Source organism: Doryrhamphus excisus, linkage group LG13 (assembly GCF_037039965.1).
Source record: "Doryrhamphus excisus strain RoL-2023G ecotype Guam linkage group LG13, RoL_Dexc_Guam_v1.1, whole genome shotgun sequence".
NCBI classification, from domain to species: domain Eukaryota; kingdom Metazoa; phylum Chordata; class Actinopteri; order Syngnathiformes; family Syngnathidae; genus Doryrhamphus; species Doryrhamphus excisus.
This window is the reverse complement of record NC_136369.1, coordinates 17,617,942-17,635,143: the sequence shown is the minus strand read 5'-3', so window position 1 is coordinate 17,635,143 and position 17,202 is coordinate 17,617,942. Positions and strand designations below refer to the sequence as shown.

The 17,202-nt window shown below is 37.6% G+C and overlaps 1 protein-coding gene across 1 annotated transcript in view; it reads left to right on the top strand.

Annotated features, from left to right (window-relative positions):
* Positions 1–10,807, top strand: part of slc6a2 (solute carrier family 6 member 2) — a 36,601-nt gene extending 25,794 nt beyond the window's left edge. Inside the window, exons 11-15 of the mRNA XM_058089462.2 lie at positions 486–585; positions 2,861–2,961; positions 5,778–5,945; positions 8,339–8,410; positions 8,499–10,807. Of these exons, the coding sequence (XP_057945445.2) occupies positions 486–585; positions 2,861–2,961; positions 5,778–5,945; positions 8,339–8,410; positions 8,499–8,522 (465 nt within the window). The 3' untranslated portion in view covers positions 8,523–10,807. The remainder of the gene's footprint in view (positions 1–485; positions 586–2,860; positions 2,962–5,777; positions 5,946–8,338; positions 8,411–8,498) is intronic.
* The last annotated feature ends 6,395 nt before the right edge of the window (positions 10,808–17,202 follow it).

Genomic DNA, 17,202 nt, shown 5'->3' with positions numbered 1-17,202 from the left:
AAATCCCTGAAAAAAACTTGCATCAATTTTGTGTCAAAGTTAAATTAGCATCAATATTGCAACGCTCATCCAGCGAGTATGCTGGGTTCCAGCACAGCCGGCTGCGTCCGTGTATGAAAACATCTTTGAAGGAGATAGAAGCAGTGTGTCGTCCATATGCCTGGAAGGAAATACCTCACATTCAATCTGGCGTTCTGATTAACAAATCAGACTAAAAAGGACGGAATAAAGAAGGGCATTAGGAAGTAAATTACAAAGCTGATTGTACTTTGTAGTTCAGACATCAAGGCTTCTTTTCCAATGGTATCAAATATTGCTATTAAAGTAATCATGGACTGGAAAAACTGAGGATTGTCTTTTTGTAGAATATTCGTATTGCATCTCCTTAGAGACCAATCTAAGACATATTTGTATGACTAAAAATGAAGCTTTAGGGAGGTAATCTGTTGAAGATTAACATCCACGGTCAATTTTTTCCTCTTCAGGGTGGAATCTATGTGCTGACTCTGTTAGACAAGTACGCAGCTGGGACCTCCATCTTGTTTGCGGTGTTGATCGAGGCCATCGGAGTGTCGTGGTTCTACGGTATGGAATTCTCCTACGCAAATATGCAATGTAACGTTTTTTCCCCTACTTCGGAACAAACCTCGCTGTGTTGTGTGCACGTTTTTTTTTTTTTTCCTCTAACTCATCTCGCTTGTTAATTAATTTAGTGGAAGAGCGGAAACCTGAACACAAGGAAACAACAACAATGCGTTTTGTCCGTTTAATGAATTGTGACGTTAAATAGGTGCGATAAATGAATACAGCCAATTGCAATGATTTGATTGGTGGAATCCACATAAGGACACTGTGGGTATAAACATTCAAACGAGACGTTGAATCTAAACTTTTGACTGGTGCTGTATATTTTAAAATGTTGCTTTAATGGTAAAATAGGGTTCTTGATTGGCAAATGAAATAACGATTGAATCTAATCAGGCTTTTAAATGTCCCTGCTGCGGTGCCTACTTTCTATCAGTGATTGAATTTGCTTAATCACCTAAACTAGTTTTTTTTTTTTTTTCTTTCCATTTCAACTTCCGTGACTCTTTGGCTATGCTGCTGTAATACTCACGGAAAGGCTGAATGAAGATGCTTGAAGGGGAATCTGTATTCTTTAATTCAGTTTTATTTTTGCAGGACTGGTGATGGCGATGTATGTAATACATACATCATATACTATGAAGCGTTTCTATGCGGAATATCCAGCCATCCGTTTTCTATACTTGTCCTTATTAGGCTTCTGGGAAAGCTGAAAACTTATATGGACTCATTAGAATAAAGCTGCACGGTGGATCAACATATACTGGTCCGTCCTTTCACTTTGAAATGTTCCGTTTTCTCGATGGATGGAAGGATGGAAGGAAGGAAGGAAGGAAGGGAGGAAGGAAAAAAGGAAGGAACAAAGGATGGAAGGAAGGAAGGAACGAACGAGTGACGTCACGTAATAATTGATTGTTCGGTTTTCTTGATAAACTGATGGATGGATGGACGGATGGACGGATGGAAGGAAAGAAGGAAGGAAGGCTGGAAGGAAAGAAAGAAGGAACGAGCAAACGAGTGACGTCACGTAATAATTGATTGTTCGGTTTTCTCGATAGACTGATGGACGGATGGATGGTATGGAAGGACGGAACAAAGGAACGAACAAAGGAACGAACAAAGGAACGAACAAAGGAACGAACAAAGGAACGAACAAAGGAACGAACAAAGGAATGAATGAGTGACGTCACGTAATAATTGATTGTTCGGTTTTCTCGATAGACTGATGGACGGATGGATGGTATGGAAGGACGGAACAAAGGAACGAACAAAGGAACGAACAAAGGAACGAACAAAGGAATGAACAAAGGAACAAACAAAGGAATGAATGAGTGACGTCACGTAATAATTGATTGTTCGGTTTTCTCGATAAACTAATGGATGGATGGATGGAAGGAAGGAAAGAAGGAAGAAGGGAAGGAAGGAAGGAAGGAAGGAAGGAAGGAAGGAAGGAAGGAAGGAACGAGTGACGTCACGTAATTGATTGTTCGGTTTTCTCGATAGACTGATGGATGGATGGATGGATGGATGGATGAATGGATGGAAGGAAGGAAGGAAGGAAGGAAGGAACGAAGGAAGGAAGGAACAAAGGAGTGAGTCACAAAATAATTGATTGTTCGGTTTTCTCCATAAACTGACGGATGGAAGGAAGGAAGGAAGGAAGGAAGGAACGAACGAACGAACGAACGAGTGACGTCACGTAATAATTGATTGTTCGGTTTTCTCGATAAACTGATGGATGGATGGATGGATGGATGGAAGGAGGGAGGGAGGGAGAGAGGGAAGGAAGGAAGGAACAAAGGAATGAAGGAACGAAGGAACAAAGGAACAAAGGAAGGAACGAACGAAGGAACGAACGAAGGAACGAACGAACGAAGGAACGAACGAGTGACGTCACGTAATAATTGAAGTAATTTCACCTGCCAACTGCCACTGCGATCGGTCGGTCTACCAAGGGTCATGACTGCATCCAGATCAAGACCGAGGTCCGGTATTTGGTCATGGCTGTTATAGAGTAAAATATTGCCTCTTGGTTTTAAATCACATCATTATCAGTTTAGATTTCTCATTAAAAAAAAAAGCCTCAGTGGAATCCAATTTCAGGCAAGAGGATGGAAATCAAAGCGAGTATTTGTAAGGATTATTAGGAATAGTCAGCCAAACAATTCATTATGTCAGCTGAGATCAGAAGGAGGTTTGATGGTTATTATTTTGGATACTTGTCTTGAAGGACTACACGCAGCTTGGACTGAGTCTGAGCTCTGACTTGTTTTAGGTGTGGACCGCTTCAGCGAAGATATTGAGCGAATGATGGGATTCAAGCCAGGACTCTACTGGAGGCTATGCTGGAAATTTGTCAGCCCAGCTTTTCTTCTGGTAAGAAGAGTCACACGTATTTTTATACTCAGACGGCATACATGTCCTAGATACGGTATCCGGTGTGTACCTCCATGAGTTAAAAGGACACATTCACATGACATACAGTTGGAGTCTTGAAATGACATCAACGCTTATTGTAAAGTGACTTTCCTGCAAATGAGCAGAGGTTCGATACACAGAACACGACCTCAATCACGGTGCCAACACAAAAATCATTCATCGTAAATACACATAAAGTATATGTCAAAAGTATGTTATTGAATGGGAATTGGAGTCCAGACCTTTGACTGTAATATTAAGCCATTTCTTCCCTAAAAGGTATTTCCATACAATATAATTATACTGTTGCTAGCCTTGGAAAACGCATGTAGGTTGAAATAATGACGTTAACAAAAAGCAAGAACATGTGTGCGGTGTAAGCGGAGATAACAAAACATCGAATTTTACGACAAGAGAGTCAAATTGAATTTCCCTAGCTGCTGTCAGAAAGTGTCAATTTGCCAACAGAAATGGAGTGTGAATTTACACCGCAGGAGAAGCACAATTTTTAGCACAACATCTACAAGTCTATGTCTGTACGGGATTGGCCCTTGTACCCCCCCACCGGAACAGGTTCACTGCTGCCAGCAGTAAGTTGAGCCTGTTTTCGGTGACATTCGCAAAGGCTGCCCTTTGTCACAGATTCTTTTCGTAATTTTCATGGACAGAATTTCTCTGCGATTTGCAGAGACGAATAGCACACAAAAATGGTCCTGTGACCTTGAGCGTTTACTGGGGTGGTTTGCAGCGTGAAGCTTCTCCAAATCCGAGGCCATGGTTCTCAGTCGGAAAAGGGTGGATTGCACCCACCGAATTAGGAGTGAAGTCTTGCCCCAAGTAGAGGACTTCGAGTATCTCGGGTCACCTCACGTATGGTCATACGCTTTGAGTTTCCTCCGTAGAGTGGTTAGACCAGGGGTGGGCAAACTACGGCCCGGGGGCCACATCCGGCCCGCCAAGTGTTTGAATACGGCCCGCCCAATCTTTCCAAAGTATTTCATTTAAACTCAACATACAACCTGGCATCATGGCCTGAGCCAACCTTTTGATGGTTTTATCAATTTCGTTTTTTGACATGGTCTGTTGTTTACAAAGTGCTCCTGAAAAAGGGACACAAGCACATAATAATAATAATAATAATAATAATTATTAGATTATTATTAGATTATTATTAGATTATATTAGATTATTATAATTATTATTAGAACTATTATGATTATTATAATTATTATATTAATGCTAATTATTATATTAATTATATATAATATTATTGTTATATTTGCATATTTTACATAATAATAATAATTATTTTAATTTTATTGTAATTATTATAATATTTTATTATTTTTAAAATATTTAAATATAAATATAAAATAATAAATAATAATAGCAGATTGCATGACAATTTTACAGATACAATAATACCACGTGGACTGTTACGTGAAAAATATATAGTCTGCCCCCCCCGTAAATTTTGTCATATCAATGCGGCCCGCGAGTCAAAAAGTTTGCCCACCCCTGGGTTAGACTCACCCTAAAAGATAGGGTGCATGCCCACCTAGAGAAGGGCCCGGGGCAGACTGAGGACACAATGGAGGGATTGGGAATGCCATGGTGTCATTATAAGGGCTATCAATATAAGGGCTATAATGGATTATAAGGGCTATCAATAATACTGATGATTAGGACTTAAGGAGGTAAGGTTAATGTATGACTTTTCAGTTCCCAGGAACTGACAACGGACAAAACGGACAAGTGAAATAATGTTTTGAATTGTCCACTCCTTACCTCAACGACTGCTGTGTATGGAAAATGTCCCTGTAATTTATTTAACACCTTGACAGTGGCCAGGCCGTAAGAAGCATTCCAGCACCCACCTACTGCGTAGTACATCGCCCAGCAGGCAGCATCCTTCAGGCAGACACAGTGCAGGCTCTTCGGCTTTCACGACTCATTTATCCTCCTTTTGGCCTGTAGAAATATAAACTGTGAGGAAATATCGTTGGTTAAGATGTCAACCAACCTGTCATATTGATGTTTTATATACTTTTATATCCTGTTTTTTTTACTTCTACCGCTGCCACTGGGTGTCCCTCAAGTCTGGACATACAGTATAATACACACACATATAATATAGTACATGTATATACAGTATATGTATAAAAATACAATTAAATATAAAAAAAACATACACAAATAATGAGTAATTATTTAAATATTATAATAAAATAAAAAAATAAATACAATACAAATTTAGTTAAATTAAACATAATATTAAATTTTAACACTTTTAAATAAATTTTTTATTGTATTTGTATTGTATTTTTTAATCGCTATACTTACTGATGCCGTATCACCTCTGAGGTTGTTGGGAATACACATATACATGTTTATGAGTATTTTTGGCAGTTATAATGTATTATGTTAGATAAATAATAATTTTAACTTGTAAAAAAAAATACTAAAAATACACTTTACAATGGGATATCAGCTCGATTTCCAAAGACAGACATATTTTAATATGAAATTAAATATATACTCGGGATGTCCGATAATTATCGGTACCTGATCTGCATAAAAATGTGATAATATCGGAATCAGAAATCGGTTTTCGTCAAAAAAGCCAATATCGGACATCCCAAAATATACAATACAAATCTCAAACATAATTAAATCCTATTCATTGCGCTTTGGTAGAATAATAATATTTTTAAAAAATGACATTTGAAGGATTTACAAATTACTTTTCTATTGTTTTTTGTTCCCTCTCACAGTTTGTGGTCATCGCCAGCACGCTGACTTCATCGGGCCTCAAGTATGACGAGTACGTCTTCCCCAATTGGGCCAACGTCATTGGCTGGGGCGTCGCCATGTCCTCCATGCTGTTTGTCCCGTTCTATGCCGTGTACAAATTCTGCAGCGTCCCGGGAACCTTCAAAGAGGTCAGTGTCCACTTTACTTACTTACTTGAGGACCACTGCAAACCACTGGATTCAAAGTAGTCATAGAACACGAACACCCGATCCCAACAACTTATTTATACGTCTTTTATGTTTTTGTTTTTTTTTGCGTGGCTAAAAGAGGAGATGGCACAATTCCCCACTAATGCACACATAGTTCAGTTCCAAATAGGATAACTGTAAATACTTCATGTAAATAAATCCGTACTTAATTTCATGTAAAACAACCCCTTTTTGTGTTTTTTATGTTGATATAGTTCTTTAGATGTATGAGCTATCACAAAAGCAAAAAGTGAAAAAAAAGTGAAATTTCTCCCTTTTTTTTAGTTGGGAACTGATATTTTCCCCAAACGTATCCATGTTCTACTGGAGATTACTAAAGAACGGAAAAATTTTTAAACAATATTTTTTCATGATGAAAGACGGGAGTGGGCGGCACGGTGTTCGAGTGGTTAGCGCGCAGACCTCACAGCTAGGAGACCAGGGTTCAATTCCACCCTTCACCCTCGGCCATCTCTGTGTGGAGTTTGCATGTTCTCCCCGTGCATGCGTGGGTTTTCTCCCACATTCCAAAAACATGCTAGGTTAATTGGCCACTCCAAATTGTCCATAGGTATGAATGTGAGTGTGAATGGTTGTTTGTCTATATGTGCCCTGTGATTGGCTGGCCACCAGTCTAGGGTGTACCCTGCCTCTCAGAACTGGAGGTAGCAAAAATGAGGATGCTGAGGTTCTTATTGGGAGTGACCAGGATGGATAGGATCAGGAACGTTTCCTTCCACATTCCAAAAAACATGCTAGGTTAATTGGAGACTCCGAATTGTCTATGGCTGGCAACCAGTCCAGGGTGTACCCTGCCTCTCGCCCGAAGACAGCTGGGATAGGCTCCAATACCCCCGCGACCCTCGTGAGGAAAAGCGGCAGAAAATGACTGAATGAAAGACGGGAGTCTAATCTTTCTTTTGGTAGGTTCCATGTTTATAAATGGTCTAAAATGGCCGCTAGTTAAGGGGCTGTCTTTTAAAAAAAACGTCTGGGATTGAATTAATTAACAAAGGATCTTCCACAAGGTTCCACGATGCAAACAATCAAACGCCTTATTGACCCCCGGAACATGGTAGAAAGTTGATCACAGTGTCACGTTTGAAGCCGCTAATTGTGATGAAACATGTTGCAAATTGTGTTACGTAATAAGAAGTAATTGTTGTTTTGGCTGCGGTTGTGACTGCAGGGGGGGAAGCCTTCTACTCTCGAGCATCGACTTCAAAATAATCATAATCAGATTTGACTTGCGGCTGTTTACGATGGTAATCATCAAAGCACCAGAGAGCTGTTTTCATCCTTGTGTCAGCGTCACTCTGCTGGAAAGATTCCTGCATCCGAGGCCGCTCATTGCCACTTCCTGTTGCTGCCATCATCCTCCTATCAGCTTCTAGTAGCATCCTATTCGTGACAACTGCTTCCTAATGAGCGTTGCAGTTCCCGGGAAGCGTTAAACACATTTACTGTTGATTGCATTCCAGGAATATTTGTACAGTGGTCCTGCAGAAGTCCATTTAAAATTCCATTTCAATGTCAATCTTTTTGTCCCGTAGTAAATAATGTTTAGCGGAAAATTGCGGATTAGAGTCCTCGGGCAACTTTTATTAGTAATAATAAAGTATTTCCATTAGGAAATAACAGAAATACAAATAATCCGTAAACTGTTAAGACTGTTGGGAAAAACTGTGTTCCAATGTCAAAAAATCGCCGTCATGAAACTTTATGAAAGGCAAAGCTTAACATGCTTAATGGTCACATAAGTGTAAAAATAAGCTAAGCATGGCTATTAGCGATATCTCACTTTGAAGACACTTGTGACGAAAGCATACAAAGAAATTAGGAACTGTCAATAGTGACCAAGACGATAATGTACCGTCATTTATAACGATAATATCAGCAGTCTAACGGATAACTGTGTCGGTTAGCGTTCAAGATATTTAATATAGTTTTACATCAAAATCGCATCTGTTTATGGAATAGATTTAGGTATTTTTTTTACAAAAAAAAATTGAAAATATTTAAGTTGCACATCTTTATCTGTCAAGCTTTGGTGGTTTTCCACCAGCTGCTTATAATTATCTGCCTTGTTTCTAAAAAAAACTGATGCAAAAGTAAATTTCTGTTCCAAGAGAGATTTTTGCCAATAAAAACTCTAACCATATAAAAATTAATGTATTGGAATGCGCAGAAAGGCTTTCATATAGAACTGGTTGCTTGTAGACACATTACTGTACATTCTGATAAACTACTGTTTTTTGTCTTATTTTGCATACATTTCCTATTTTGACCCAATACTGTATCTTGGAAACTGTAGTAATGGACACTTTTTACAGAAACTGGCCTATTGTATCACTCCCGAACATGAACATCACTTGGTTGCAGAAGGAAACGTACGGCAGTTTAAAGTAAGTTGCTTTCACCCAAGATTTTCCCCGTTTTTCTGCTACATGCTACAACATTCCCAATGTTCTTTTGGAATTTTGTGTCTTGCAGCTCAGGCACTGGTTGGCCATTTGATGAACACCCACACTCCTCGCATCCGTCCTTGCAGCCGTCACTGTGGAGTCAACCAGGCAAGGAAGGCGGGTCTTTAGCTTTTTGTTTTCATCGCATTACGTTTTTTTTTTTTTAGCAGTTAGCATCTAGCACTTGATATCAGAGAGTGAATAAATCATTAGATGGCTGACAGATTACAGAAAAATACCCTAAATGCTCCAATTATACCCGGGTGTGGCTAATCTGCAAAGAGGACGATTAATTGGAAACATAGAGGCTGTTATTAATGATTTGGAGTCCATGAGAAAATGTAAAAAAAAACATGGCAGTCTTTGACAACAGGGCAATTTGTTAAAGCGGATGTATTGTGCTCAATTTCGGCCCCTCCGTATTGAGTTGAGAGCAGCTACACACGATAAGCTTTCTAGATCTTCCAGACTTTGCGCCTCTTTCTGCAGTCTTTCCATGGACTTCCTTTACTCCACCCCTGGCCCCTACTCTAGGTACACACTCCATTGTGATTGGTCACACTCCCAAGCGCTCCTGAGGACTTCTGGATACGTAGGTCGGTGTTTACTGAGTGACGTCAGTGAAACCGATCATGTGGAGCCAACCAGAACTTCTTTCAGGGCTCACTTTCAAATGCACAAACCTCATTCTATGACGATTTGGAATTATTGAACACGCAAAAATACAGAAAAATACGCAAATTCAGAAAATTGGATAAGGCATAGTAGGTCCTCTTTAACAGAACAGCAGAAACAGAACCGTTGTAAGAACCGTTTTTTTTTTTTTTTACCTGCCCCTGTGGTTATTTGCTACTATTTGTTATTGGCAATATGGTGCATTTAGGGTATTTATTTTAATTTTGTATTTTTTTTTTTTACGTTAACAATGTTGACTGTTATCTCCTGGAAGGCACTGAATCAAACATTCAAACCAAAAGCTACATTTTATGTGTATTTTTACACGGAAAACTCACCTGTTGTTATTTTTTTCTAGCCTTTATGAATGCATGTACATTTTCTTTTTTTTTTTTTTACATTTCTATTGTTTTTTTTACAGTTTTGTTGCCAGTGCCTTATCGAGTGAGACACTCCATATTTTTTTTTACAGCGGTTAAAAACAAAAGAAAAAAAAAAACAAAACCAAAAAAAAAAAAAATTAAATGCTTTGACTCAGGAACCCGCAACAAGATATTTACGGTAAATAACCATAGACGGTAATCTCTCGTTTTTCCATCTTTAAGGTCAAAACAGGCCGCATTCTTTTTAGTGTCCCACTGAATTAAAAAAAAAAAACAAAAACAAAAAACGATGAGGGAAAAATGCATAACTCCAAAGAAAAATACTGAATGATTATAAATGGTGTCTTTTATGATAATGATGATTATAGTTATCTGTTCAGTGCCTATGAGGACTATATGTGGCTCCAAGGAGAGACTGTGTGATTGTGTTGTTTTTCACAAAGCAGGGTTTCCCAGACTAAACCCAGAACCTTACGACAACAACAACAACAACAACCATCATCATTACATTGACATAGTATGTCCATTAACTAACGATAATTAGCACAACATATACCTAATTAGTCATTGGTTTATTTCATTGCACAAGGAAGAAACTACAGCCTTTGACTTGTTTTACCATTTTTTAAAGTAAGAGAAAAATTTAATGTAAATGTAAAAAAAATGGATGTGCGGCCTATTTTGTGCCCTTACCTGCAGTCTGGGGAACCTTGCTGTAATATAAGCCTGAATGTCTTTTTTTATACATATGATATTTGCTTTAATGTATGTGCATATTTTTTTATTGCCATCAAAGTGCCATATTAAATATTAATCTGCTTTTTTCCCCCCTAAATTATTTTGTGTTGAAAGAAGTAAAAAGCCACAGAGGTAAAAATAACGACAACCAAAAAAAAAAAAAACAAGGCTATTAAATGTGGAGTATATATAAGAAGTTATAAAAGTATATATTCTTTTGTTATATCTAATCTTGTATTTATCAAACGGTTTATAACAGAATGTGAATGTAAAGTATTTGAAATGTTTTCCCTGTCATATCACGGTGTTTGATGTGTTAGCTCATGTTAAGAAGAATTAAGAAGTCAAACTGTTCTTCAGCGGAATCCCGGGTGTTCACGGCCAACGACGACACCCTGGCTTTCCTGGACTATGTTTACAATAAATAGCGTGTATAATAATAATAATAATATACTATAATGTGACTGTTTGAACGTGAGTGACAAATATCTATGAAGAAGTATTCACACTATGGTAATAAAGTATTTCTTCTACACCAACACCACTGACTGAGGATCTTTTTACAGCCGGATGCACTGCCATGTTTGAAGTAAAAATAGTAAAAAATAAAAATTTTAAAAAAGAAGAAAAAAAGAAATAAATATATTTTATATATATATAAATATATATATATTTTTATTTTTTTCAAATATATATATGTAGTCAAAAAGTCAATATATATATATATATATTTACAAATATATATATAGTCAAAAAAATATATATATATAATTCCTTAATGACCACGATATATATATATATATATTTTTTTTTTATTTTTATTTTTTGTGTGTGTGACTATTTTTACTTTTTTCTTTTTTACAATTTTTTTCAAACATGGCAGTAAATAATGGCAATAAATAAATATAAATATGTGTTTATAAATAAATATTTATTTATATTATAAATAAATATATATATTTATATTTATAATATTTGTATTTATTTTATAAATAAATAAATGTATTTATAAAAAATATTTATTTATATTTATATTATAATATTTATATCATAAATATATTTATATATATTTATATTTATAATATTTGTATTTATTCATGAATAAATATTTATATTTTTAGTAAATAATGGCAATAAATAAATATCTATATTTATTTATTGCCATTATTTACTGCCACGTTTGAAATAAAAATAAGTAAAAAAGAAAAAATAGAGTAAAAAATTGAGTAATAAATATAAATATTTATTTATTGCCATTATTTACTGCCATGTTTGAATTAAAACTAGTAAAAAAGAAAAAATAGAGTAAAAATAGTCTATATATATATAAATAATCACAAAGAAAAAAGCATAATATTAAAAATAAATAATTTGTAATTGAATTCAGATGACAATGGATATGACCTTTGTGAGATCAACTGAGCCAAAATGTCAGGGCACTGGCTGGGACCCACTCAGGGACCCATCAGCCTCCAATCACTCACCACAGAGTCCACATCAGGACCCAGGTGGATCCACCGAGGGCTGGAAGAACTCATCCTGTGAGCTCGGATGGGCTTCAAACCAGAGTCGTCCGGGTCACTGGTGCTGAAGAAGTGCAAGGTCACAGAGGGATTCATCACTGATGATGTGTTCAGGTGCATCAGAAGATGTATTGAAGAACCAAATGGTATGTATACTATAGAAACTGTTAGGAAATCAGGCACAAAAATAATTTCCATAATATTGTTTACGATTAGCTTTCTGTTTTGTTGTTCCTCCAGAGCCATTTTGTACATGACTGGGCACGATGTACTGCACTTCCTGTTTATTTCCCCTCTAATGAGGATCTATACCCAAATGTAAACACATGATGTGCCTTGCTCTACCATGTTTTTCCATCTTCATTCCATTCTTATTTATCCACAGTCGAGAAAAAGCTTTCCATAAAAACAAAAACTAGTGCCTGTTTTCCTGTTTCCAGAGCCAAAGTAGACATTCATCTAATAGACGCCAAATGGCGATGTCAGCGTCAGATACAGGCTATATAAGGCAACGTCTTATCGTGGCTCCCAGTACGCACTTTTGACCTCGGGGAGGCAAATAATGTGTGCTAAATGACAACCATGTGCACTTTGCAGTGAAACAATGTTATTGTCGGGGGGCGGGGTACTGTATGTAAAATGTCATACATGTCTGATGTATTTGTGTTTGACAACTTGCATGGCATATGCAAAAACACGCACAAAATAGCTCAATTTAAACCACACGCAACAATAAGAAAATGCAGTTAAAATACCCACAATTCCTTCATGACCACTTATTACAGTTTATGATATTATTAAGCATTGAAAATGCATTATGGATTAAAATATATATCAAATAAAGCATTTAAAGGGCTGATTTTTGTCTTTTAAACAAGGCCAACAATCACCCACCTGTCATCTTGACTTGTAATACCACGTTGGCCGGCAGGGGGCGTACGATAGTCAGCAGCTGTCAACACACATAAAATGAAAGCTAGCATCAACAAAAACTAGCATAAACAACAATTCACAATCGTTTGTCATGTTTTTACACGGAATTAATCCCCACAAATTAACACACTGAAAGGAACGGAATTCCAGGCGAGCGACCCTGCTGATATTTTGAATCACCTTCTGGCCGCTAATTGATAAAAGGTAAGATTCTACACTTTGGTACGGAAGTTAGCATTAGCATTAGCCTGCATTGCATTGTTAAACACAAGAGGGATGGCATCCTCCGATTTACCAAACAAGTAAGCTTTACGTTCAAGGTTTACACCAATGCAAATATAATGATGGTATAATTTAAAGTATACCACATGATTTTAGTACTTGTTCGGTGTCAATTGGCCCACTAAAGAGTTTTTATACGTTTCGTTTACATACTGGGCATGTATGTCGGGGTGTTCTCCCAGATAGTTTTTTACTGGCCAGCGAGATATTCCAAACAAAAAAATTAAACATGGAAAAAAATTATAAAAGATTACGAGATGTTATTAGATATTAAAAAAAATATATAATACTAATAAATACAAAACAAAGCCAAGAAAAAAAAAACGTATGATATAATTTCTACGTCGTTTTATATGGCCAAATGGCTCTGGCGGCTCTGGTCCATAAATCAGGACTGAAGGTCAGACTGGCGTTAGTCCAGTTAACCCTGCAATGAAGTGAGTGTAAATCAGCATGTGTGTTTTGTAGACATGAGAAAGTCATTAGCAGGTTTCAAAAACATTGCATGTAATCGCACGGGACTGATTATGCAGAAGCTGTTGGATAGATTTCCATACAACTTGCATTCAAATTCAGTTATTCTACTTTACCTTCTTCTGTTTGTTTTACTCTGCAATGTAATCGTGTTTGAGCTGGTTCCTCGTCTGCAGTCTGTCATGAACTATCTATCATCCTCATGTTGTCATATTGCCCAGTCATTTCCTGGCTGATAGTATATGCAACCATCCATATAGGATTCATAGAAAAAATACGAAACATACCATATGCCAGTGTTTCGCTTGTAGTGCCGCAGATGCACTTTGAGGGAAACGTTATGGAAGTATAGTCAAAAAATTTCTTCAAAGTTGTGAGGATCATTCATTCCTGAATAAATGATGCTAGTGCAAGCAACTTATACGGTGGTTTGTACAGATAAATACATTAATATGACAGATTCTCAAAAGTATTTCAAATTGGAGGGGTGTGTGAAAAAATGTCGGGGAAAATAATTGACAAACGCTTCAATAAACCAAAACCAAGACAAAAAACTAATTTCATACACACGGAGAAGACATTCTGGAGAGAACCAAGAAAATGATACAGTGGAAACTGTAAATGTCAGTAATGCTAAATAACCCACCATGGGGCTAAAGTTGTGCGTGGCAGAAGTTGATAAACACAATTGAATTAGATCTCGTCAGGATGTACAGGAAGTTGATTTTGCAGTTTTTCCATGGAAAAGTAGAATTATTCTACTTGTAAAAATGTATTTTTGCTTTTTGTCAGACCTTTTGCAACAAATAAATAACAAAAAGCAAGGTTCTTCTGTATTTTTATATATGTTACTAATACAGTAAAGTCTTGTTATACCGATATCGGTTATATCGAAGTACTGCTTATTACGATACTATTTTCATTTCCCGGCAAATTTCTAGTCTTTTATGATATAATTAGTTCAGTTAGTACGATACCCGGTTATTATGATAATCTGGTTACTACGATGCCCTTTTCATCTCCCGCCAGCCAATTTGGTCTGCTTATATCGATACAAAAGCAGCTTAAATCAATCTTTGCTTAAGGATTTCAATACCAAAAAAGAACACGACGAACGGCTGCTTCCAGTCAACTTTATTTTTCACACTTCCACCACCGGAGCACAGCACACACACCGATTCCCGCACTTCCTGGTTCACAGGTCATGCTCAACCCGCCCCACATAGCTGGCCAAACACATGCCTGCAACAGAAGAACCAACTGACATACCATACACACCTATTCCAACGAAGACACAAGCGTACAAATACATGTATTTAATTGTGTTGTATTCAGATATCTTTTTATCGCTTGCAATAATCACTGTTTTTCATATGTACATGCTGGCGTTCGTGGTTTCTCTTGTGTGTATAGATTCTATACACACACACATATATGTATATATATATATATATATATATATATACTATAGAACAATGTCGAGTGCATTATTGCCCACTTTTAATGCAGTTCGGCGCAGGATCGGATATATCGACAGTCCGGTTATATTGATATTTTTTCCGACTCCCGACAATATCGATATAACAAGACTTTACTGTAGTTTCAGTGGAAATTCTTAACATTTCTTGTCGCAACTGCTCCGTCTTTGCCAATTAAAAAAAGCCAAATTAAAAACAAAACATACTCCGTTATTGTCTGCTTCACTTAGCTCTCCTTGACTTCTTGTGTGATGTCATTTGAATGCAATTTTAGAAGCATATTTTTGGTGCATTCAGAGTTGAGCGATCTCTGGGGCATTTGACTTTTTTACAGTTTCAGCTGTAACTTACAGTACTCCAATTTCCTCCAGTACGAGCGATAAGTCACAGCTGGTCTGCAAAATGTGCCGCCAGCTTGGACTTATCGGAGTTACTTTGTTGTCAGATAATATCAAAATCTGATTTCAAGGGTGCGCCTGGCAGCCTCGGGATGAAGAGAGACTGATGAGGGAATTAAAACTAATATGAAGGGTGTCTAGAAGGGTTTTGACAGGACCGCTCACGGTGATGTGGGAAGTATTGGCCAATTTATCAATGGCATGTTTTGATAGATAGAGCTCCCATTCATCTTCCTGCTCTTTTTTAATAGATTAAATATTTTTAGTTGTGTGTTTTAAAGAGAATTTAGTTATTTTATATGTTGTTTCTGGCAAGGTGTCAAGGTTTTTTGGATTGGGATGATAGAACTGATCGAACATACATTGTAGCTACAGTTGTAGCTCCTCAGGGGTCTGTCCTTGAGCCTCTGATTGTTAAATTTAACATGTGGGCCCTATATTAGTCATCACATTGACTGTGGCTTTTGGACACGTGTTTACAGGAGACATGCACTCACCGACCACTTACGCTGACACAATTGTGTAATACTATATCTTTGGTCTGGGTTGTTGTAGAAGCTGATATCAAGAGGTGCCTATGGAGTGGCAGAAGTCTGTTTACTTCTTATCAGTGTGTCCTTCAGTGAGAACCTTGTTGGGAAACTTAAGTCTTATCTTGGATGCTGAACATAATCTAAGTTGTCACTTTGAATCAGTGAGACAAGCATACCATGTTATAGTTTGTTATGTTGGATTGGTTGCATGTTCTCCCCGTGCAAGCGTGGGTTTTCTCCGGGTACTCCGGTTTCCTCCCATATTCCAAAAAAAAATGCTACGTTAATTGGCGACTCTAAATTGTCCATAGGTATGAATGTGAGTGTGAATGGTTGTTTGTCTATATGTGCCCTGTGATTGGCTGGCGACCAGTCTAGGGTGTACCCCGCCTCGCGCCCAAAGACAGCTGGGATAGGCTCCAGCACCCCCGCGACCCTCCTGAGGAAAAAGCGGTAGAAAATGAATAAATGTTGGATTGGTCACCACCATGAAACCTATAAGCTATGATTTAAGTTACAGTTAAACTACGTCTAATTGGCGACTCCAAATTGTCCATAGGTATGAATGTGAGTGTGAATGGTTGTTTGTCTATATGTGCCCTGTGATTGGCTGGCCACCAGTTCAGGGTGTACCCCGCCTCTTGCCCGAAGACAGCTGGGATAGAAAATGAATGAATGACTGAATAAACTTGTGGCCCCTTCCTGACTTCAAAGTTTAGCTAAGTGCTCCTGGCTTCCCAGCATGCTTTGCGGTTTGCGACGGTTAAAACATTATTTCTTTTCTGACCCTGTGAGTCAGCCTGTTGAGCAATGACTTTCCTCGTTGTTGACCAGTTAAGATTTAAAGCATCTTATGGTGTTGCAAAAAGACAACCACTGTTGGAACCCACGCAGCCTCGTGTATAAACCCACCACAAGTTGCCATTGTACGACCCTTGCAGACATTCGATTGCAGCAGTGTTTCATGGTATTCATTGCTTCTCTCTTCTCTAGTGCTGGATGCAAAGTGGAAAGGGCTCCAGGGGTGGGGTGGGGTGGGGGGGGGCGTGTCAAGCTAATGATGGCAACCAAAGTTAATTGGATTGACTTAAGTCCCCTCAGGCTGAGTATTAGAAAATCCAAATCAATGTCACTGGTAGAAAAGACAAGAGGAGGCTTAGCCTTCACTCCCAATTAGATTCTGTCATGACGTTGCATTCACTGGTTCTCTTTTCTCTTCATGATATTTTTCACAAAGTAGACAGGGCGACTGTGGGAAAAAGCCTGGAGCTACCAGTCTGGGAAACGGCTTGTTATTTTGTATTACATTTCTGCA